Source organism: Episyrphus balteatus, chromosome 1 (assembly GCF_945859705.1).
Source record: "Episyrphus balteatus chromosome 1, idEpiBalt1.1, whole genome shotgun sequence".
Classification (NCBI taxonomy): Eukaryota; Metazoa; Arthropoda; class Insecta; order Diptera; family Syrphidae; genus Episyrphus; species Episyrphus balteatus.
Genome location: NC_079134.1, coordinates 161760604 through 161783573, shown reverse-complemented (window position 1 = coordinate 161783573; position 22970 = coordinate 161760604). Strand labels below are relative to the sequence as shown.

General features: G+C 30.4%; 3 protein-coding genes across 4 annotated transcripts; 1 reads left to right on the top strand and 2 right to left on the bottom strand.

Annotated features, from left to right (window-relative positions):
- The first annotated feature begins 2899 nt into the window (after nucleotides 1-2899).
- LOC129906097 (monocarboxylate transporter 12) lies at nucleotides 2900-11727 on the top strand. The gene is made up of 5 exons (XM_055981733.1): nucleotides 2900-3287; nucleotides 7686-7832; nucleotides 7902-8168; nucleotides 10573-11269; nucleotides 11333-11727. Exons 2-5 carry the CDS (start codon nucleotides 7755-7757, stop codon nucleotides 11710-11712), a joined length of 1422 nt encoding a protein of 473 aa, XP_055837708.1. The 5' UTR covers nucleotides 2900-3287; nucleotides 7686-7754; the 3' UTR covers nucleotides 11713-11727.
- A 4435-nt stretch (nucleotides 11728-16162) lies between these two features.
- On the bottom strand, nucleotides 16163-17362 carry LOC129905572 (exosome complex component RRP42). The gene is made up of 5 exons (XM_055981070.1): nucleotides 17233-17362; nucleotides 16976-17172; nucleotides 16747-16912; nucleotides 16402-16690; nucleotides 16163-16344 (listed from the first exon to the last, which is right to left on the bottom strand). Exons 1-5 carry the CDS (start codon nucleotides 17287-17289, stop codon nucleotides 16163-16165), a joined length of 891 nt encoding a protein of 296 aa, XP_055837045.1. The 5' UTR covers nucleotides 17290-17362.
- Nucleotides 17363-19350: 1988 nt separating this feature from the next.
- Nucleotides 19351-21635, bottom strand: LOC129907064 (uncharacterized). Of its 2 annotated transcripts, none has more exons than XM_055983105.1 (3): nucleotides 21474-21635; nucleotides 19582-19723; nucleotides 19351-19511 (listed from the first exon to the last, which is right to left on the bottom strand). In XM_055983105.1, exons 1-3 carry the CDS (start codon nucleotides 21580-21582, stop codon nucleotides 19367-19369), a joined length of 396 nt encoding a protein of 131 aa, XP_055839080.1. In that variant the 5' UTR covers nucleotides 21583-21635; the 3' UTR covers nucleotides 19351-19366. The 2 variants fall into 2 exon arrangements, with proteins under 2 accessions (XP_055839080.1, XP_055839081.1); XM_055983106.1 differs by having other exon boundaries at nucleotides 19351-19508; nucleotides 21474-21630.
- Nucleotides 21636-22970: the final 1335 nt, after the last annotated feature.

The window sequence follows — 22970 nt, the reverse complement described above, 5'->3', positions numbered from 1 at the left end:
TTTTTTTGCAGATGGTTTTTTGTTTTTTTATTAATAAGGAGTTTCATGGCAGAAAAGAGGCAGAGAAAAATATTAAACAATTTGAAATTTTTTTATTCACCCCAATAGTGTCAAAAATTTTACACGGTGTCAACTATTTAACGCAATTCACACACGGCCTTAGTAGCCAAAAAGTACTATTTCTCACAGTACACATAAAAAGGTAATATCTTCCGAACTGACATTGGCCGCCAAATTGTCAAAACATGACAAATTGGCGTCCAATGTCAGCTTCCGTAATTCTTAATTGTTTAAAATTACCGACGAAAACGCACAAAAACTGAAAAACCACGCACACCACTAATTTTTTAACAATTTTTGACTATTTTCCGCGGCGAAACACGAAGAAAATTTGCTTATTTTTCAATTTAAAATGTTTTTAAATGACATTTTATAAATTGAAACAAAAACAAATTTCCTGTTTACTGCGATTGAAATATAAAAATTAAAGGCCGACCGGACAGATTTGTGCCCATTTTTGACAAACAAATTTTGACAACGTTCGGAATATATTACCTTATTATGTGTACTGTGCTATTTCTCATTTATGGTGGATTTTTTCCCGGTGTCAACGGTACTAAGTATGGTTTATTGTTTATTAATAAACACCATTGATGTATATGTGATTGTGAAAAAATCCCAATATAAATACTAAAAATCCCTTTGAAAGAGGTCAAAAATCTCAATCGATCAGTAACACAATCAGTCTCATATTGACTTTCGCAATATTTCCCCTAAACAATTCTTCCCCCATATTTCTGATCAACTTAATGAAAAAAACACCGTTACTGAAGATAATTGATTATAAACAATGTCTCCGTGGTTTTATTTTTATTAAACTTACTAAAATTTGTATGGGAGTCAGAATTTTGCAAAGTTTGACCCTAAAAAGGTGCATATTGACGAATATACGACTTTTTTACCAAAAAACTTCACTTGACTTTCAAGTGAATTTTGTAGGTCTGTATTGTAACTAATGCAAAGTGAATTTAATAGCAGAAAATTTAGTAATTTATTACTAAGTCAAAAGAAGACTGACTTTTAACTTAGTAAATTACTAAATTGGTTTAGCGTTTTACTAAATCGTTTAAAATTTTGCGAAAATGTGTTTAGGTGTATCAAAAGTTCACGTACATATCATATACATAACTAATACAAAATTTGTCTCTAGGATAGCCTAAGCTATTTATTTTAATGTATTTCATCTTAATATGGAAATATGTTTTTTTTTTATTAAACATTCAAATGATTTGGCGATGGTTAAATTTCTATAACAGAGGGCAAGTCTAATTTGGAAAATCTAGATAAACCGTGTAACCCATATATGCTTAATATAAATCGTTGAACTGTTCAGAAATATGGCGCAGGGGAGGATAACAATTAATTAGTCACCAGATGTTGTTGCATTGTTTGTTTAAGCTTTTAATAAGAAACAAATCAGCTTAAATTACATTTATTCAATTAAGTAGACATTTAATTTATTATAGGTATAAAGATAAAATGCTACGTAGGTACATACTTCAAAAGAATATATTGACAATCAGGAAGGTCAGTCATTTCTTTCAAAAAAATATTTATGTTATTTATTAAATTTTTTTATTATTATTTGCTAAGAAAAAATGTATATTTATAGAAATCTACTTAATTTAATCGTTGTTTACCTATTTTTTGGAACTCTTTATCTTAATTAACTAAGGCCGGACACTTGAAAGTTGAAATTTAAGTGGCCTATACGTTTATTTTATAGGGTAAAGATGGGTAACTAGGGCCAAAATTCTGAAAGAGTGAGTTCTTCTGTGTAAACGAAAAAAAGTGTAAATTGCCTTGCGAACAAGGCACAGAAAAACTCATGGAGAAAAACTCACTCTTGCGGAATTGGGCGCCAGTTGTTTCTCACACAAAAATATTCGCTACACTATTCATAAAACTTATGAGACGTCTCGATCACTCTTTAGTTATGACTCCGAAAAACTCCGAATTTTAACTTACGAAAGTTCTTAAATTATTAGCCTGAAAAATATCGGCCTAATGGCTGTTTTCATAAACATTTTTATCAGTGTTTTAAACTTTTTAATGAAAATTTTTGTATGCAACAAACGTCTTTTCAGGGTATAAAAGCCTGAAATATTTAAAAGGGCTTTATGAAATTGGTCGTTAGTGTAGCAAACGAAAATTGAAAAGAAGGTTTTAAGACAAAAACCTTAGAACTTTCCAAAAAAAAAAGTAAGGGTCGTGGTTATACCTCCCTTGCCTCCATAGAGGGAAATGGCAGCTGAAAATTTGAATTAATCGTTAAAAAAAGAAAACGTTGCTAAAAAATATCTAAAGTTTTCAAACTTACTCCATTCTAAAGTATCCCTTTTTTCCCTTTATTTATCTTTTATTTTGATAGAGAATTCTAGAAAAATTAACTTTATCAATTTTGGTATCTTTAAAAGAGAAAATGAATCTTTAAAAACCTCAAAAACTTAATCATGAAAGTCAAAACAAATTCTACCTACGTAGGTTCAAAAAGTAGAACTCTGTGACTCTTACCTTTGTACCGACGAAATTATATCTCTTTTTTAACTGAAGTATCTAGGTTAATGCATAGATACAAAACACTTATAAATCTCGTGGCATAGAGTTCTTTTAAAAAACAAATTAGCTGATAATAATCTAGAAGAAGATCACTTTCAAGGGTTGATCAAAATCATATTATAGGGTTTATCGTCATTCTCATAATGAATTAATTCAAAATTTAATCAAAAAATGAAATATATATTTCTTTGTTGACCATAAAGTTATAAGCTTTATCTATCTCGTCTATGTGACTGGTGAGACTGACTACAAATACCAAATGAAATTTGTTCATACACATCAGTCATCTATAAAAACAAGCGGAGAGCGAGCTTCATCGTTGCGCGGCAGATTTGCACATTTTTGTTTAATAAAATTCAATGACTTTATCAAAATTATTTCAGAATTGTTTTGATTACGGCAAGTGAGTGATCACAATTTTTTGTGTGCTGGTTGTCTGGCTATTTAATGTGATTACTGCGTGTAATACTGCGAGTTATAGTAGATTTAATAAAATTATTTAAAAAAAGATTTTGTTTTAATAAAATAAACAAAAGTGAAGTGCAGATTTAAACTCTTCTACATTGTATTGTATACAAAAAATAAAAATAATACTTAGAGCTTAAATATTATTAATTTCTTTTTAAAGTGGTGTAATAATTTATTGAATTAAATCTGATTTATCAGAGGTAAGATCATAATTTGTTTGTTTGCATTTGTTTATTTTAAGTTTTTTTTTATCTATTTTATTTATATTTTGTATCTTATCATTTTTATCTTTATAATTCAAAATTTTGTTTGTGTTTGTTGTCAAGTATAGTTAGTGCAATAAATAGGCAGTAAATGATCTGCAGAAAATTGCTTACATTAGTTAAACAGCACATCTATAAGCGTGATAAGTTAAAACAATGAATGAATAAAATTGTTTATTTGTTTTTAAATGACTTATTGAGTATATTGAATGAATCTTTTTCATACTGAAAAGTACAGAATTGTGCCTTTTATAAATTTGCTTCCCAAAGCTTCTTGCAATATTTTCTTGGACTACTCTTATGCTAGAAATATGTCATGCAAGTTCAACGGCTAGTTTGTGTGTTTGAAAAAACATTAATAATAAGGGTATTCATGTAAAAATTTGAACGTGCAATCAAATTGGTGGAAAGTGCCTTGCGACATAAATAAAGATATGAATATAAATTTTTAAATTAGTACACTATTGGTTACTTCTATAATAGCATTTGCACGTGAGGGAATTTCTCCATTTGAATGAGTGAAAACTTCTCTCGTCGCATAAATTCTTCACAATTTTTGAAGTTATACTTCTTTTTTGGCAGCGGCTTTTGTTCAGATTGAAAAGGATTAACTAGGTATCTAGTTCTTTTTCATAATTGTAAAATAGTTTTGTCAAGCCTCTGGCGTCACTGCGTTATAGTTGACCAATTCCTAAAAAACCGGCTCGATTCAATGGGACATAAGGCCTAACACAGTACCAGTATTGCCAGTCCGAAAAACTTTGGATGGCAATTTAGGTAAATCTGGAATTTTTTAAGGAAAAGAAATAAACGGATAATTTTTTTTATATATATTTTGTAAGTGAAATTTGATCGTGTGAAAACTTAATGGGTTATATTTAACCTTAAAATAGAAAGTGATTTATTTGTATACAGGGCTTTCGTTACTTTTGAATCAAGCTCCTGAGTGTAAAAACTGTTTGTAAATAATAAAAAAATCGCATAATTTTTCAGATTTTTATTTTGACGCTTGATGACGCCCCAAGAGGGTTAAAGTTTGTAGTCATGTGAAATAGGTATATGTTGACTTATGAAGACATTTTTAGATAAAGCCTTAAAGTAAATTTTGTTGATGAGGTTCTTATCTTCTAGGACTTCTTCTAGGTTTAGTGAGGACACGCATGTTTGTTTTGGTTTTATTTTATTTTTCGTGCTACTCATATGCTTGTTTTAATAAAACATGCTTGCTCTAATAAACACAAAAAAACGTGCATTACCTAACTTAACCCTTAGTTTTTTTTATTATTTAGAAACAATTTTTCCACTTAGAAACTTGATTCTTGAAAAAAAACCTAAATAACGAACGCCCTAATGTATACTGTATTCAAAAATTTATAACAAAGACCTTATTTACAGTAGGTTTCAGAACCAAAGGTTCCACCCATAAACAAAAAATACCAAGGAAACTCGGCGGTCAACTGACGTTTGCCTACAAGCTGCGAGGTGTGGTGAATGTCGTGAACCTATCCTTGTGTTCATGTCCGATGTGTATTAATGTCTTGTGCTGTATCAGCAAAATGGACTTATTTTCCGAATCTCCACTGTGTCTAGTCTCGAAGATTTATCTTCAGATTATATTAAAATGTAAATGTAAAAATGTGTAGTTAAGTTAAATAATTCAATCTACCATTATGACGCTTTAATACAAAGGAAAAAATTTAAATAATTAAAAAAAAGCTTATCCGTTTCAAGTCGTGCCAAAAATTTCTATTTAGAGAAAAATATTGATAAGATTTTCGCCTTGATACTTTCGAGAGCCACTTTGGGATGAACGTTAAAATATTAATTAACTTCAAAGTACTTATCTATCGATATTAAAAAAAAATCGAAGTCAACAAATAAATTTTCCGTCGACTGTGCCCTCATTTTTCTGTATGTAGACGACGTTTATAAAGACAAAGTTATGCGTTTTTTCTGCAAAAATGTTTTGCAGCAAGCCCCCGTTAAAAAAAAATTCGGAACAGGAATGGTTCGCGAAAGCTTAGAGTTAATTGTGGCACTGGGATTACATTTTTGCTAGATGAATTTTAAAGGAATTTCAATATGGTGATCAAAAGCTTAACTTAATTCAGTTTACCAATCGGAAGTTAACTAAAACAACTGTTGCCATGTACTTTTTACTTTGTATTTGACACACAAAAAAGGCCCCCATCGTGAATCAGAACTAATCTTTTAAGTTATTTTTGACCGATAAGAAAATAAATCTATATTTTTTTTTAACTTAAATTATTTTTATAACAATCTCTTCATTTATTTTTGTTTGTTCTATTTTTTATTAAAAAAAACACAGTTTTAAAGTGTTTCTAAGGACTTAATAATTTATCATGTAGATGATCTTAATTTATCAGATATCTTTTTTATCATAAAATTACTTATGTTTAATGTCTCTAATTATGCTTCCTCATTTTTGTATTTTTATCTTTTCAAAAACAATAGAAAAATCTGCTTTATTCAATAAAATTTAACATTCTCATTGACCCGAAGTTGCTTCTCAGTTAACCTACTTCCAGACAAAACAACAATTTCTTAAACTGGTCAAAACCGATTTATAACATGTTTTCTTGGTGGCTGCGTGAGTTGTAAAAAAAATATCTCACTTATTAAAAATATATGTACACATATGTAAAATTGTATATTTTAAATCAGAACCTAATGTGTTGCTGATTTATTATCAGCAAATAAGGTCAGACTTTTGTCTGTGTGAAACAACAAGGGTTCAATTAATTATAAAAGTCCATCTGAATACTAGTTTAAACTACTTAGATGACCGGTTTAACATTTTTATCAGCATAAACCGTGATTTTTTTAATGTTATTTTTAAATTAAAAAAATAATAATAAACAAAATAAATTGATTTCTTGAGCCATATGGGACTTTTTTTTATTTTGAAAAAAAAAATAATGTCTTTGGGGGTATAGATGATAGTGCTTTTTTATTTTAATTGCCATAATAAGATGGCTGGATTTTTGAAAAATAACTTTTTGGACTTTATCCCTCTACTGGGGGGAGGAGGATGGTTCGCTTGTGATAGCTTTTGGAAATTTTGTCTTTGTGTGTTTTTAAATGCTTATTTCTATTCAACCAGTACTTTCTTGAAACTTGAACTCTAAATTTTGTCCTTCAGAAGTCTAAAGCGTATAAATTTCAATTGTTTGTGTTTGTATCCCTAGCGGAAGTATTTTTTAAGTTACACAATATACATACTTCTTTCGCAGCGTTGGGGTATGAAAATTTACTTTTTTAAATGAAATTTCAATGAGATTGACTAATAGCATTCATAATAGTAAATCAGGGGTGGAATCGGCTAATAGCCTTTTTTCACTAGAGCCCAAATAAGATAATTTCGCAAATGAGGTCAGTTTAAATTTCAAATTCAATTTATTTCTATAGAATTTGACATTCGAAATAACAAAGCTACATATAACGCGATAGTCGATAGTCAAAAAGCGCGAATTTTGCTCCATAAATCTTCGATTTCGATAATTAATTATCGACTATCGCATTAGCCGATTCCTCCTCAGTTTTGTTATAGCCTATTTTCACTACAGCCCAAATGAGCAAATTAGCTCAGTTCAAATATTAAATTAAATAATTTCCTATACGATTTGACATCAGAAATTTGTCTCTAGTTAAAACCTAGTTAAAAAACTGGATAGGAGTTCCCTAAAAATTATTACAATTTTGCTGCTCAAATTGAAGATGATATTTGACTGTACCTGTGCAAAATTCAATCACGCTCCATACATAGGAAATATAGAGACAGACTAAAATAAAATTATCTTAAGCCTGAAGTTAAGTATACAGTTTTTCTAGCAGAAATTTTGCATTTCGGAAAATTATCGCAAAATCAGTTTGAAAATGTTCACTTTTGTACTTTTTCTTCACACAAAAGATGTTGCACAGAGAAGTGTAGGTACCCTAGCACAATTCTATCTCACTTTTCTCAAAATAAAAAAAAGAGATGAACTGATTACAATCCAAAATTTTTCTTTCTGTGAGGAGATTCAATCTCCACTCTTTGTTAAACAATTTTAAAAGATTTCATATTTTTGTAAAAAAAAAAAAACCAAACCAGACATACATATGTAAGAATGGTCACACTAAAATGTTGTTTACACATGTTTGGAGAGTTCATATCTACATTTCTCCAAAAAAAATTTATTGTCAACCACAAAAACGAACAACGTAAAAAGCAAATCAAGATAAAACAATAACAATTTATCTTCTTCTTCTCGGCCTATTTGCATTTAATTAATAAAAAAATTAAATAGCTAATAAATTATATTTCTATTGCAGAATTTCTGAATGATAAAAAATAGGCCAATTTCTATACAAAACAACTTCGTTTAATTCAAATTATAAAAAATGGAAAATATAACAAAGACTCCGGTTCCAAATGGTGGCTGGGGATGGATTGTGGTTGCTGCGGTTGCATTTATTAATGTAAGTCCTTGAATAACTATAAATAACTATCAGAAATTAAGAACAAAAACTTGTTTCATCTTTTTCTAGATGACAAATCAATCAATTCCATCAGTTTTTGGCCTTCTTTTCGGTGGTCAACTCTTGGTCATGAAACAAGAGACATCAACAGCATCTCTAATAACAAATCTACACAGCCTGACATTGAATCTATCAGGATTACTTATTGGTCCTGCCATAAAGAATTATTCACCTCGGATTGTGGCAACAATTGGATGTCTATTCACAACATCGGGGCTAGTTTTTTCGGCATTTTCCACACAAGTCTGGCAATTTATTGTTGGATATAGTTTATTTGTAAGTATTTTGCAATTATTTTAATTTTTTATTAAATTTTACGAAAACTCACCGCGTATTTATTAGAAATATTCAAATTATTTCTTCATATGATCCGACTTTGAGAGTATTAAGGAAAGTTTGGCAGACAGTAAACCAAAATAAATCGGCCTTACCTAGTACCAACATCATAATTTCGTGCCCTCAACCATCACCAAATTATATGGCCTACCTAAAGTATATTCCATTAAGACCTATCGTCAGCCAAATAGATTCATCGACATACCTTTTAGCTAAAAAATTAACTATAAAACTCAAATCATTGTTGACGAACTCCATCTCATCGGTAAAGAACTCAGAAGAATTTGTACGAATGATAGTTAAAGATTTCGAAATTAAAGAAGATGAAATCATGGTGAGTTTTGATGTTACGTCTTTATTTACAAACGCCCCGATCAAAGAGTGTCTAGATGTAATAAAAACAAAACTACCAAGTTCCCAAAATGACACCAAACTGCTAGAAAAGATCGATTTGTGTGTAATATCCGGTTATTTTCTTTATAATGAAAAATACTACCTGCAAATTGATAGGTGGGCTCCTATAACCCCGTTAGTAGCTTATATGTGCCCTTAATTATGAAAGTGGACTAAGTCACTCCTAAAATTGGCCTCAAATCTAGCCTTAAAATAATTATTATTTAAGGGGTAAAGTATATTTGAAAGCGAAATTGCAGTAAATAAACTTCTTTATTGCTCCTCTAGTGATTTCATAAAAGAAACATAATAAAATCGTTATAAGAAAATTATTATGAAAGTTTTTCTTTAAACAATGCAAAAAGTGACTTAGTCCACTTTCATAATCATGGGCACATATATGGATGCAGCATTTTGAGGAACTTACGTTAGACAAATAACCAACTAAGCCAACAATTTAGAAAAAATATTTAGATGATACTTTTTGTATTATTAATGAAATTCATGTAGTTTTCTAACGAAGTAAAAAGAAGGGTAGACCTAAAAACTCCTGTTTAACTGTTTAAAGCAAATGAAAAAACACTAGGATTAAGTTGGCCTCAGAAATGGAACAATACAAAACCGGGAAGCTTGCTGCTGATTTCTGAGGTCAACCTGGCAAATCCCACAGGCGGATCACTTGTGTGAAGCAGATACGTGGAATAGTTATGATCCCCTCGACATCGAGATCATAACAGCGCCGAGAAAAGGAAGAGGAAGTTTTCTAAATCATCTGAACTCGATACATGAAAAGGTTAAATTCACAATAAAAAAAAGAAGATTGTTTGGAATGTGAAATTAATAAAAAGACATGATGGTTCTACCGGACACACAGTAAACAGAAAAACACTCACACAAACATGCTACTTTCACTTGTGTAGTATTGGCACTAGTAAACCGAACAAGATATAATTAAAGAACAAAATGTTTGTTAAGCAAAAAGTTTTTGTATACTTTCACCTGTGTAGTATTGCCACTAGTAAACCGTGGACAAAAAATATGTGATCTTGATCACCTACAAGGGGAATTAGAGTATGTAGAAATGACTTTAAAAAAGTTTGGTTACAGCTCAAAATAAAAAGCATGAAGGCCCAAATCAAATGAAACACAAAACACACCATTCCAATTAGAAAAGCGAGCATTTCTTCCCTACATTAAGGAGACTTCGGGTGGAATTACAAGAATTTTAGGCAAATTTGGTATAAAACCATTTATAAACCACCAGCCAAAGTTCGACAGTTATTAAGAACTGCAAAATCCTGGAGGACTTTATTTAGTTCCTTGCAGCTGTAGATCGGAGAAACAAAAGAGCGATCAAAACAAGATTAAATAAACAAGTAAAAGCAATTCAAAACAATGCAGTCACAAAATCAGCAATATGTGAATACATTGCTTATAACGATGATCATTTTATTAGGTTTGATAAAGCTAAATCGATTGCCGCAGAAAGGCTTTATGTCCCCAGGATAGTAAGAGAAGCTATAGAAATAAAAAAAAAACACAAAAACTTCAACCGCTATTCTAGCTTCAAACTATCAACAACATGGAACCCACTGATAAACAATCTTAAACCAACAAGAACGAACACACAAGTAGAGTATACAAGTTCAATTCAAGAAGTACCAAACCCGTCATTACCCACTGCAATAGAAAATGCACCAACAACTACGATCATCTACAACTTGCGTTTTCAATCGAGACCAAACAACAATATTTAAAACATTGAAAGTTCCTCCAAACGTTGGGGCAAATAAATAATTTTAATATTTCTTATAATTTTAATATTCTTATATAAATGAGTTTTCGTAAAAATTTAATTAAAATTTCCGCGAGAAGCATAATTTAAAATCTTATATTGTGCAATTTTCCACTGTTACAATGCTAAAGGTTTGTTTTGTTTTATCATTTTTAGTGTGGACTTGGTCAAGGTTTAATAGCGCCATCAACATTTATGGCAATTAACTCATATTTCACTACCAAACGTGGTCGAGCTGTGGGAGTATCATTAGCTGGATCTGGTTTGGGTCAAATGATGATACCACACATTGTGAGAATCTTTCTTGACAAATATGGCTTCCAAAGTGCTGTACTGGCTTTAGCTGCATTCACATTCAATGGGCTGATTGGAGCAGCAATGTTTAGGCCACTTAGTAAACCACCACAAAATAAGTTTAACAACCGCAAGGATGTTAAATTGCTTCTAGACAAAAATGAGAAAAGCCTCAATCAAGTAAAAATTGTAAAGACTAATGAGCCACTTGTAGAAAACTCTAAACAAGATTCTAAAACTAAAAAACTATGCGATAAAATAATCAATCGCCTTGTTGAAGCAATGGATTTGGAGCTCCTTAGAGATCCAGTTTTTTGGAGCATCATTATTGGCATGGGATTAGTTTATACCTCAACTACAAACTTCACCATGCTCTTCCCCTATTTCCTTCAAAATTCAATTGGTCTCAATCGCTCAGACACGGCAATGTGTATGTCTGTGGTTGCTGGAGCTGATATTTGCTGTCGTCTTCTTCTGCCATTTATCACTGACAAACTGAAGATTCCATATAGGAATATCTTTCTATTTGGAACAATTGGTTTGCTTATAAGTCGTGCTGGTAAGATCTCTATAACTTAACCTTCCCAAAGATCAAATTTTAAAAATTCCATTATTTTTCCAGCTTTAGCAGAATCAACTTCATTAACATCTATCATCATTATGTCTGCATTCACTGGAATGACAAAATCATCAACTGTTGTGAATAACAACTTGACAGTATCCAGTCATTGTCGACCAGAGAAATTAGCTGGGGGATTGGGTCTTAGTATGATTACCAAAGGAATGCTGGTGATAACAGTTGGTCAATTATTTGGTTTTGTTCGAGATTATACAGGAAGTTATGTGACATGTTTACATTCACAAAATTTAGTTCTAGCTGTTGTTATAGTATTATGGACACCAGAAATTTTATATAAAACTTGGAAGAATCATAGAAAGTCTAGTAACAATGATGCAGAGGATGGAGAACAAGATAGATTTAAAGAACAAAATGTTTGTTAAAAATAAGAATAATTTTTGTATACTTTCAACTGAGAGAGTGAGTGCCAAATTTTTGTATGGCTTTTTTGTACATTTACGTGTGATATTTATTTTTGTAATAGTTTTAAGCCATTCTTAACTTAAATAGATTGTAAGTTTATATCCTTTTATTTGTAATATTTACAAACTGATATTTTTAAAAAGAAAAAACACATAATTTTAAGAAAATAAATTGACTCAAGAAATTAAACTTACTTTTACCATTGAATAATTATATATAGAAGTGACACCGGAAAAAACATCCGCTTTGTTTGAGGGGTGGCGCTACAATCGTTACAGGAGTGGCGCTACAATCGTTTTAGGATTGTGTATTCGATGGCCGAAAAATCCCTGAAAAGGACTTTTGGTTACTAAGTAACCACAACTACTATATTATTTATATTTGGTGTATTTGTATTAGTTTTGTTTTGTGTTAGAAGTGTGTTTGTTTATTTTTGTTTCTGTAATATTCAAATTGAATTTATTTTTAATTTTTGTAATATTTTGAATTGAACATTTATTTTTGAATGTTTGATTCTATGTATATTTGAAAGGATTTTGTTTTTCTGTTTTTATTAACGACAAGAAGATTTTTCTTCAACTATAGAGAGTTTATTTAATTTTAATTAGGGTGCTTTTTGTAATAACATCTAGGCCAAAGTTGTAGTTCACATTATTTAAATGTTGTCCACATGCACTGTGGCATATACTTGCTATTTTCTTAAACCGCATAATGCAAGAGTAGGTAAGGATCAAGTTCATACAATATGGCCATATTACACATTATTTTAAAGTATTTTAATACATATTTCAAAGTATTTTAATACAATACGAAACTACCTCGATTATTTGCTTAAAATGATTTATGTATGCGAACAAGAACTTTGGATTTACGGCTTTGTTCAAATTTGCAGCTGTAAATGAAAATTTAAAGTTTTTACAAAATGTTAAATTTTGAAAAAAAATCTTTTCGTACCATTTTTGGATTACGATAATAATTAATAAAATGTTGAAATAAACTCACAAGAATTTGAGTTTATTTGAAAAAAAAAACTGTAAAAAGGACTATTTTGATCGCAAATGTATGAAAATGTGGTTTTGGATAGTTCCAATGATCCTATTGCACCATTTGAAATAAAATATTTGGTTCTAATATCCTAAAACTAGAAGAATGTAGCTTTTACATGTTTTTTATTTTGTCATGATACTATATAGTCAAGCTATATGCATTCTCACAAAAAAAAGTTGAGATAACAATCAGACATGACATTAATATAGCCCTGTTCCATTGGAGGATACTAACAGTAGATTTTTTTTAAACGGATCTACCGATTAACATCAAAGTTGGTATGAAGCATTTTTTGGAAACTCTCCAGAGGGGTTTTTAGAACTAATTTTGTTTACCAAAAATAACGATACCTGTCATATACCAATTTCGGAAATGTTTAATTTTCTCGAAAACGGTACGAATTTTGTTTAAAAAAATTATAAAATAGTTTTTGGGCAGTCATGGAAATTTTTTATACAAAAGCATTTATATAGTTTAAATATAAAACAGTAAGAAAATTTGGAAAAAAATAGTTTTTGGATAAAAAAAAATTGAACACTTTTTTTTGAAAAATCAAATTTTCAAAAACCGGAAATTAAATTTTTTTGACATTTTAGTTTTGAATGTTGATTAGTGATTTCTACGAAATTGCATACCAATTTTACTTTTGAATAATTTTTTTTTTAATTATTTATAAGGTTCCAACGATTTTGAAATTTTTTTTCTACAAATCTATCTTAGAAGAAATCAAATTGAATAGGTACTTGTTGGAGCTATCACGAATTCTGCTTTGTTCATTTAACTTTTTGGACTTGTGTATAAAAACAACTCAGGTTAAAAGCTGCACTCGTTATGAAACTCAACTATTAAATTTAGCCGAGCGTTTGCCTTGTACCTGAGTATTAAATTGTTTATTGGTAGGGTGAAATAAATTCAGTTAAATATTTAAGTCAGCCTTAAATTTGATTATTGGTAAGGCCCGTAGAAAATAAAATTTGCTAATTATAAGTTTTGGTGAATAAAGCTTCTTATTCAGAATTCTTTGGCGCAAATTTATTTGTCATGAAGTAAAGTTATCAGGTGTAGGTTAGCCTAATAGTAAGTAAATGTATAAGCGTGGTCGATTGTTCGGTATTCGGCCGAATCATTATTCGCAGCATCTCTAGTTGGTACCATTAAAAAATTTCAATTTCTTCTCCTTGGAATCAAAAATTAACAAAAAGTTTGAGCCAAATCGACTTATTGGTTTGAGCTCTTACCTGATTTACAATATTACGTTGAGTTTTTCTTAACGCTTTTCTTTTTCATTAAGGGCCATTTGCTGAAACGAACCTTAAGTAATTTATTTTGAACAAAAACTTTTGCTTAAGTTTCGATTCAGCAAAAACGGCGCTAGTTGTTACGCATTTCATAATATTGCCAAAAAAAAAATATAATATAAAAAAATAGCAATCTTTGTAGGGATACGAACTCAAAGAGCAAAAGTAAAGAGCAATCACCTTGTCACCTACGCTAATAGAACTATTGAAATACGGGTAACTTTCATGCCCTATAAGCTATAACGTGCCTAGGATATATAACAATAATTATTTAATTTTGTTCAAATTCTCGTCGTTAATAAAAAGTTTTTGTTTTTAGTTTCGAGTTACTATGGATACATTTATAATGTCAAATAACTTTTCAATATTTTTGTTTGATATTTGTGTAATTTTGTATGTATGAGTAAAATTTCCATATTTTCTTTTTTCATTTATAGAATGTAGATGTGTCGATAAGATTTATTTTTGTTTGATATTTGTTTTATGTTTTATGTGTGAGTAAAATTTCCTTATTTTTTTTTCTGTTATAGGATGTCGACGTGTCTATACGTTTTATTTTTATTTGATATTTGTTTTCTAATGTTTGTATTAGTGAAATTTCCTTTTTTAAAAACAAATTTTTGGAAACATAATTTTCTAGGACAAGCCCCATTCTCTCTGGGGATTTTTTAGTACATCTGATTGCCGAAAAAAATAAAATTGTGTGGCGCTAGAAACTATCGGTGTCACTTCTCTATATAATTATTCAATGCTTTTACATTTCATATTTGATGGAGATTTTAGATCAAATAGGCCAACGGTTTTAATCATCAAGCCATTCCGCGCAAGCCGATACTTAGCTTGCACCAATATTTTGATGACATAATCTATTTGTTTCACGTTGTTTTATCCGGTTGTACCCTGGAGACACCGCAGATATATATTTGTGTCAATTTTGAAGACCATCTTCACACTGGAGCGTTTTTATCCATTTGCAAGTTTTAAATTTTGTATCTTAGTAGATTATTTCTGTACGGCCTCCTCGGACACTGATGAATATTTTTTTTTGTTTTAGACTTCAATATCCCTTTTCTGGTAGAATAAGAATACTAATCTGTCTTTCTTATAATCACTCTCAGATAACAGAACGGATTTTACGGAAAGCCGTAAAAAGCTATATTAAATCAAATATCTAGAAATTGTTCCTAAACGAGGTTCAATGCTTATTTATTTTCTTGATAAAATGTACTTAACAACAATTTTTGCGTTTTTTTTTAATTTCTCTGAAAGTATCTAATTCTTTGAGGTAAGTATCTTTCCTATTGACACTTGCCCTGCTAAATATGTACACGACATATTTAGATCGTTTACCCAGGATTGAAGTTTAAGCCATTGCCATTTTCCAGACCTGATAGAACCGTTGGGTTTTGATATGATAAAGAATACGTGCTGACCGTTTTGTTGATGGTAGATCAACTCTTTTTAATATCCTGATGTGTAGTAGACAGCTATATGTTCTAGCTGGAAGCGAGGAAGGTGATGTTGGGAGCTTTTGAAGTTGATTTAGAATAGAAAGGAGACTGTCTGGCAATATAATTTCATTTTCTGATGTTGGTTTGTTCAACACTCGTATTTTTTAGTTAGTTCAGTTTCCCAAGATCTGTTGTAGTGTAAAAATTTGTCCAATCAAAGACTTTTTAATCTTGAACCGCTATTATGCAAACGACTATTCGTTGTGCAAAAGGCTAATATCAATAGAAAAAATTGAGGGAACTAAAGAACGCCTTGATTTTACTTGATTTTGGAGATTAATTTTTGGCATTCTTACTATGTAGTTACATCGCGAAAGCTCATAACTAAATTGAACCTACCTACTTCAGAAATCTTACCAATAACAGAATAAAAAGATTACTGCCTTTCATAATTATTTCTTTTTCTATAAACAAAAGTACGCGAAATAGTTTAGCAGCTGCAAAAATCTATAACCTACAAAAGGTTCAAAAGAAGTCGTGGATGATTATACTCCATTTTCTTGTAAAATGAAAAAAAGAAACAAATTTTAAAATAATGATAACCTTTAATAATTTTACTTCAAAAATCCAACTGCTTCTTTTCTTCCACTACCGCATCGCTCTTCCTCCAACTTAAGAGCCTTCATAAGTTTATCATTCAAAGATTCAGCAGCTGACAAACCCAATTCAATGCAATCAAACATGGTATCTTTGTGTAAAGAACCATTGCCAATTGTATGAATATTAGACATATAACCTAAGAATATTGATTGATAAGTAAAATATAAATAATAACTGATTTGTAAAGATTTACTTTTTCCATCACGTCTCGAAACTCCCACCACAACACTCGCTGAACTACATTCTTCCTCTTCAGCTGATGGATCGACAATGCACGAATCACCAATTTTACACACCGTCACTAAAATGGGAACACAATCTATATCAATTCTAGTGCAATCATAAGGATCATCGGATATAATCAAATCAGCTTGACCAGCGTCCATTAGAGCGGCAGTAACACGAGGAATTTTTGTATTATTGAGTGCAGCTTTTGCTGCCAATGACACAGCATCGAATAGATTCCCGCCACATTCTAGAATCTAATTAAACTATCAACAATCTGTTTTGTCTGATTGACGAGAAAAGAAAAAACTACCAAAATATCAACATAAAGTTTCCAACATTGTTGCCCTCGGAGAATACATAAAGCTTTCAGATCAAAAGCTAAAGAGGATTCATAGGCATTGGCAAGTGTATAGGCCAATTCAAGAGCTAGATCTTCTCCACCACGTCCCTCGAATTCGGGGGTTGCATTTGCGGAACTATAAGAATGTTCCAAAAACTTCCACTACTTTAAATAATACAAACAAAAGTAAAACTCTTACCAATCAACAAAAAATTCAATTTTTCCTTTGTCAGGAGTACGGAATGATGGAACATCTATTTCAGTCTTAACACCAACTAGAATATCAGTGTTTGCTAATCTGAGACGAGCCGAACCACTTGCATTGCTAACCACGTCGGTTTCGAGCTCCATGGGACGATAGTCACGGCGTGAACGACCATCACATCGGAAATCTTCCTGAAATTTTTGAAATTGACTTAATAATACTTTGTATATTGACATTGGGAATGTATTTACTTCAACACCATGTAGAATGAATGTTTTTTCAGCTTCACTTAAGGCAATATTAGCCATTATTTATATTTCTTTGGAGGATTTGGAGGATGTTTTTATTTGGTTTAAAAAAAGAATCCAAAATCAAAATTCAACAAGTAATTTGAGGTTATGTTTGGATTTTGACGTTTGACAGTTTGGCCAAAATACAAAAAAAAAAAAACAGTCAAAAAGTTAAGGGTACGATTACATCAAAATTCGATTAAAGTGATGCCACTTTTTAATATTTGTTACTTAATCCTAGTACGTAGATCGCAATAAATTTTAGCTGACTTTTTTCTCCGGTTTTTTAAAATGTAAAATAATTGTATTTATTAAGCTAACCAACATTAAAAAATTTTATAAAAGGGTTTGTCTTACTGAACTTGGCCAATAAAAATTGAATTGAAATTGAATTGAAATTTTTCTTCATTGTTTTTATTTTTCCGTGCGCCACACTTTGACAAATAAAAATGTACAACAGCATGTCGCTGCACACAACTTTACTGAAATTCTTGTATAAATATGCTCGGCTAAATTTTGGAGAGGCTTTTGTCTGGGAGCTATAATTTCTTCGTATCAAGGCTTGGCCACACCGGAGGGTATGCGGTAACGGTACGGGTAGAGGTAACGGTACTTGTATGAAAAAAATTCCAAACTGACATATCAACGTTCAGATGTGGAATTTTTTTCATACAAATATCGTTACCGCTACCCGTACCTCTACCGCATACCCTCCGGTGTGGCCAAGCCTTCAGGCTTGAAGCGAAACGAAATTTTCCATAGCACAACGAAATATTGAACGAAAGGACAATGGGTAAATTTGTATAGAGGCTTGGCCACACCGGAGGGTATGCGGTAGCGGTACGGGTAGAGGTAACGGTACTTGTATGAAAAAAATTCCAAACTGACATATCAACGTTCAGATGTGGATTTTTTTTCATACAAATATCGTTACCGCTACCCGTACCTCTACCGCATACCCTCCGGTGTGGCCAAGCCTTAGAACGTGTGGACGTTACGCGGTCAGTAATGAATTTTCAATTTTTGTATGTAATTAGGGGGGTTCACATTGACTAACTTACCGGACAGACCAGCCGCCATTTGGTCTGATCTGATGCTGTTTTGATAGTGTGAACACCCATCCGACAGCCTGTCCGGTTTGCCGGATGGTTTTCAAAAAATTTTGATTTTTTGGTGGTCGGACGAACATGTTAGTCAATTAAACGACATGTCTGTCCGGCAGACAGTGATAATCCATTGTCTCTAATTTGAGAGCAGAATAGGGTAAAGATATATTAAAAATAAGCTGAAAAGTGGGTTTTGATGAAAATTGTCTGATGAGTGTGAACGAAAAATATAATTCGGCCATCAGGCCAAATGACAACGGGTCTGTCCGGTAAGTTGGTCAATGTGAACCCCCCTATTATGGCTGATTTCATAAACATTTAACAGGCTTTAAAAATTTTAAATGACGTTTTTTGTATGGGACAAACGTCATTTTAGGATGTAAAAGCCTGATAAATATTCAAAAGGGCTTTAAGCCAACTATATCGTGCAGAAGTTTCATCCTATGTGACGTACTTCACAAACGGATAAAATGAATTTTTACATTTACATTTTTAATGATTGTGTCTCAATGTTATAACTTTAATGTGTATAAATTTTAAAGCTTTTTAAAATAATCTTTCGAGTATATTTTGAGTTTTTGGATTTTCAATTTTTTATTAGTTTGAATAGTTTGAAAACTCTTCAACAACATCTCGAAGTTGTTGGCTCAAAAACCTTATATTAGGTCTGTTTGGGTACTGGTGCTGCCTAAAACAGAAATATTTCAATTTTTGTCAAATAAACATGAATATTAAAATAGGTTAAAGCAATTTAAGCAATTTAAATATTTAACATTTTATTAAAAAATATATACATAACAGTACCTACAAACATTACAAAAAAAACTAATTAAACCTATATTTTGTTGGATGAGTATGAAAATGTTCAATTTTTTTATTTGATTTGAACGTATATCTCTCAAATCAATCTTTACAAACTCATGTTTGTACGATAGTTGTTTATTAACATAATATTATAAATACTGATCATTATTTGGTGATTCTTTATTTTACATGTAACTAGGATTGTATGGTGGTTGTTGTTGGTAGGAAGCTTGATTTGCTCCAACTGTATTCTCATATGATGGTGGATTCATGCTATAATTGGGTTGTGCATTTAATGGATTACTTGCAACCACCTGAGAATTAATTCTGAAAAGAAAAAAGAAGTAACATTATAATTATAATTCCATGTTTTAATTTAATATAATAAGTTAGTATTAACCCGATAACAGAAACTGAAGCTTGTTGTCCATGTATAATCTGTTGATTACTGAAATTTGAAGCGGGGTAGACCGAAACTGTTTGCATTTCATTTGAGCAACTACCAGGTGTTGTGTGTGTAGCTGAAGTGACGTAAACGGGTGCTGAAAAAGAAAAAACAAACAATTTATTAAACACTTTTAGGCTTACATTAGTTATAATCTCTAAACACAAGAAAAAAATTAATCACAAGGTACTTATACTTTCTTCTAAAAGCCATATAAGTTCTATTTCATGATTTTAATCATCTATGAATCGAAAAAACCGTTAGAAATAAGACTAAAATGTTTTTTTTTTGTCTTGAGTATTTAAAACCGAAAATCCTGCGCATAAAATGGTACATAAAATTGGTTAAAGTATTGCATTTGGCAAAGGATTCATTCAAAAGTGTGTTTTTCTCGAAGGAAATGAAAAATTAGATTTTATACATTTAAATTTACTTCGAAGCAAATTAAAGTATATTATACCTGTACAGAGAGTAATAACTTTACTTCTGTTATATTTCTGTTTAATTGAATAAATATGAATGACGGAAATGCAATGATCTTATGGCACAGTATCTACAAATTCATAAAGCTGTACAGGTTGTAATGTAGCAAATGCAATGATCTTATGGCACAGTATCTACAAATTCATAAAGCTGTACAGGTTGTAATGTAGCTCCTGTAAAGCTTTATAGAAGGGATATTGTTTGTTTGTCATTTTTACAGTTTAAACTTTATCGTTCACTATGGCGTATGTGTATCTTTTTTTCTATTTATAACATTTCTGCAAAGTTAGCCCTGGCCTCATTTGCAACTTCCTTTAGCCACTCTTTAAAAGATATTGGGATTTTTTGAGGGTCTTTGGACCAACTAAAGAGTCAAAAAATCTATCAATCACACAAATCTTCAACAGATCGCAAAAATATTTTCATTTTACCCCTAGTAGGTCCTTCCGGACCCTTAATTTCGAAGCCATCGTTTAGTCTGATTAACAATTATATGTTCATGATCAACAATTTTGCATATTATTATTATGCCTCTACTAAGAAGATCAAAATTATCTACATATTTATGCCTTTATCAATAAATTTAAAAAAAAATACACTTTATAGAATCAATCAGATGATTATTAATTTAACTTTTAGAGCCAATTTTTCAATCTTCTAATAAACAGTCAGTTAACTGTTCGACGAATAAAGTTATTAGGCTCATAAACAATCAGATAACAACATTGAATTTTTCAATCAAGAATCATTTATTCTACAGAATAACAAAACAAAAATTGTCAAATTCAAAAATATTCAAAATTAAACGTCATTTTTATTCATAATTGTTTTTGTTTTTTTGTGTTCCTCTGTATTTTTTGTCAAAATTCTTTCAAAGCAGCTTTGACAACTCACACAATATATTTGTTAAGATTATTCCTTAGAATAATTTTTATTCGTCTCTGAAAGAAACAGATAGTTTTATTCTTAGGAATAAGCTAATCTGCCTGTTGACAAATTGATTTTTTTTCTATCCTTAGGAATAAGTACTAACTGACTGTTTAACTGACTATTGAAAAATTGGCCCTTAATCAAACAAAATGTTTCGATAGAATCAACTTCAATCTAATATGAGTCACTCAAAATACTATTTATTTTGTTTACTATAGGTCGTTTCAAATCAAAAGTCCTGACTCTGAGTTTATTTTCTCCCTTCCAATAAAATTGAGAGCAAATAAACAAAAAACTCAATTTTATTGGCTCATTGCGACAAATCAACTCAAAAATAACAACAAATCATAACATGAATCACACATCACAATGCTCTTTTTTTAAATAACAAATTTAATTAAACGCACAGTAGTACTCGTAGATAGGTTCATTACCTTGATAAATCGGTCTCCTCTTTTTCATGCTCCGTGATATACATGTTCCTATTATTATTAAAACTAAGAAGACACCAAACACTATCCACGCAATAGTGCCAAAATCCATAGTTATTACACTAGTAGTACTAAAAACGAACTACACAAAGCAAACTAAGTAAAGCTGAATGTACTTAGCTTCTAATTAAAAAATGGAATTTAGAAAGGTACTACTATCAATGAGATTGTTATCTAGTTGATAAGAAATTAAAGAGATATCAGCATTCTCTTATTCCTCTAAACTTATTTGTCGCTCTTTGAAAAAATCCTCTTTAGTGGTTTAAATTAAAATCAGCACATTAGTAAAGTAAGTATCTGAATACGGTTCATATTTCCCTTTATTTTTTTGTTTCGATAAAACAATCTTATGGTAGAGTACAGTTTCATAGTTTTTTTTTTGTGCAGTTTAAACTTTATCGTTCACTATGGCGTATGTATAACTTTTTTTCTATTTAAAACTTTAAAGATAAAAAGTATATGACTGACCAAACAATGAAACAAATTCAGGTGATGAATTTACAGAAGTTTTTCATATCGGAATTGGTAAAGGACATTTTAAGAAATATTTAACCAACAAAAAAATTAATAAGAGATTCAAGCAGGCTTTTAAAGGAATGCAATCTTTTGTGAATTTAGTCTCTAAAATTCAGTAACACAATTGAATTAAAATATTGCATTCATTGACTTATCTTTGAGTCTTAGATTTTAAATTATGCAATCACCAATAATTTTTCGTAAAATGATTGCATTCTTTTTTTTAACTATTTTTACATTCTTTTGAATTTTTTAAAAATTCTTTTGAATTCTTTCAGATTGATAAAAATTTAGAATTCAACACTTTTTACGTGATGTCAAAACCGAAAACGTTTGCGTCTTTGCAGATGACCTTTGCTTTTAATCTCAAATTGTGAAATGTCAAGACACCTAGGAAATCTTGAATTAAAAATGCAAAACAGTGTTACAACTTAATTTTGTCTATGCAAAATTGGTTTCGACGCTGCTCACAATTCTTAAATCAATTTAAGATCGAAAATTTGGAGAGAATTTTACATGGAAGCTTAAATTTAGCTCGATTAACCAGCATCAACAGAAAATATAAACTCAAATACATTCAAATATTTTTGGTTCGTTTAAATTTAGTTTTATCGCCAGTTTATTTTCAATAAAAATAAAAATACACTTATCTTTACATTTATAGTTTTTTATAAGAAATTTATATTTTTTTAATTCATTAAACGCAAATTTATGCATTTTTACATCATATATTATAATTCTGTTTTTTTTTCTTTTACAGGTAAGAGGTAACCACTTAACAGTCTTACAAAAACGATTTGTATTATTATAAATTTTTATTTACAAAAAAAAGCATTATCCTATATTTAAATAGTAAAAAAAATATTTGTGAATAAGCTGTGTAAAATTTTATTACACATAAATTTCATTTGATCATTTTTTTGT

Excerpts from the sequence above, each read along its gene's own strand:
- LOC129907064 (XM_055983105.1), bottom strand. The coding sequence starts at position 21,582 with ATGGATTTTGGCACTATTGCGTGGATAGTGTTTGGTGTCTTCTTAGTT. Across the intron at positions 19,724-21,473 it reads GAGGAGACCGATTTATCAAG|CACCCGTTTACGTCACTTCA; the intron begins GTAATGAACCTA and ends TTTCTTTTTCAG. Across the intron at positions 19,512-19,581 it reads GCTTCAGTTTCTGTTATCGG|CAGAATTAATTCTCAGGTGG; the intron begins GTTAATACTAAC and ends CTTTTTTCTTTT.
- LOC129906097 (XM_055981733.1), top strand. The coding sequence starts at position 7,755 with ATGGAAAATATAACAAAGACTCCGGTTCCAAATGGTGGCTGGGGATGG. Across the intron at positions 7,833-7,901 it reads CTGCGGTTGCATTTATTAAT|ATGACAAATCAATCAATTCC; the intron begins GTAAGTCCTTGA and ends ATCTTTTTCTAG. Across the intron at positions 8,169-10,572 it reads TTGTTGGATATAGTTTATTT|TGTGGACTTGGTCAAGGTTT; the intron begins GTAAGTATTTTG and ends TATCATTTTTAG.
- LOC129905572 (XM_055981070.1), bottom strand. The coding sequence starts at position 17,289 with ATGGCTAATATTGCCTTAAGTGAAGCTGAAAAAACATTCATTCTACAT. Across the intron at positions 17,173-17,232 it reads TCATTCTACATGGTGTTGAA|GAAGATTTCCGATGTGATGG; the intron begins GTAAATACATTC and ends CAAAAATTTCAG. Across the intron at positions 16,345-16,401 it reads TTCGAGACGTGATGGAAAAA|GTTATATGTCTAATATTCAT; the intron begins GTAAATCTTTAC and ends CAATATTCTTAG.